General features: G+C 56.1%; 1 protein-coding gene across 1 annotated transcript in view; it reads left to right on the forward strand.

Moving 5' to 3' along the window:
* Nucleotides 1–353, forward strand: part of EMH_0031220 (uncharacterized protein) — a gene marked incomplete at both ends in the record, with an annotated part of 4961 nt that extends 4608 nt beyond the window's left edge. Inside the window, 2 exons of the mRNA XM_013494499.1 lie at nucleotides 1–3; nucleotides 233–353. Of these exons, the coding sequence (XP_013349953.1) occupies nucleotides 1–3; nucleotides 233–353 (124 nt within the window). The remainder of the gene's footprint in view (nucleotides 4–232) is intronic.
* Nucleotides 354–481: the final 128 nt, after the last annotated feature.

Consider the following 481-nt stretch of genomic DNA (forward strand, 5'->3'; position numbering starts at 1 on the left):
CAGGTGCAGCAGCAGCAGCAGCACCTGCTGCTGCTGTTGCTGCTGCATTTGAATCTGCTTCAGCCCCACCCAGCAGCAGCAAAGGAACAAATTACGATAGCGATGCATCACCAGCAGAAGCAGCAGACATGTGGGGGGGGCCTTTTGCTGCTTAATGCATGCGTTCCTGCTGCTGCTGCTGCTGCTGCTGCTGCTGTTTCTGCTGCCGTGTCTGCTGCTGCTGCTGCTGCAGCAGCAGCAGCAAAAATGGCAACAGAGGGGAGAAACTGCGGCTGTTGCAGCTGCTGACTGCAGCAGCAGCAGCAGCAGCAGCAACTGCTGCTGCTGTTGGCAGCAGCAGCAGCAGCAGGTGATGCAGCAACAACTACTGCTGCTGCTGCTGCTGCTGCTGCTGCTGTAGCCTGTAGAAAAGCTGCTGCAGCAGCAGCTGCTGCAGCAGCAGACATCGTTAGGAGACAGGCAAATCTTTTTTTGTTTTAAT

Source organism: Eimeria mitis, genomic scaffold (assembly GCF_000499745.2).
Source record: "Eimeria mitis Houghton genomic scaffold, Emh_scaff1179, whole genome shotgun sequence".
In the NCBI taxonomy this organism is placed as follows: Eukaryota; Apicomplexa; class Conoidasida; order Eucoccidiorida; family Eimeriidae; genus Eimeria; species Eimeria mitis.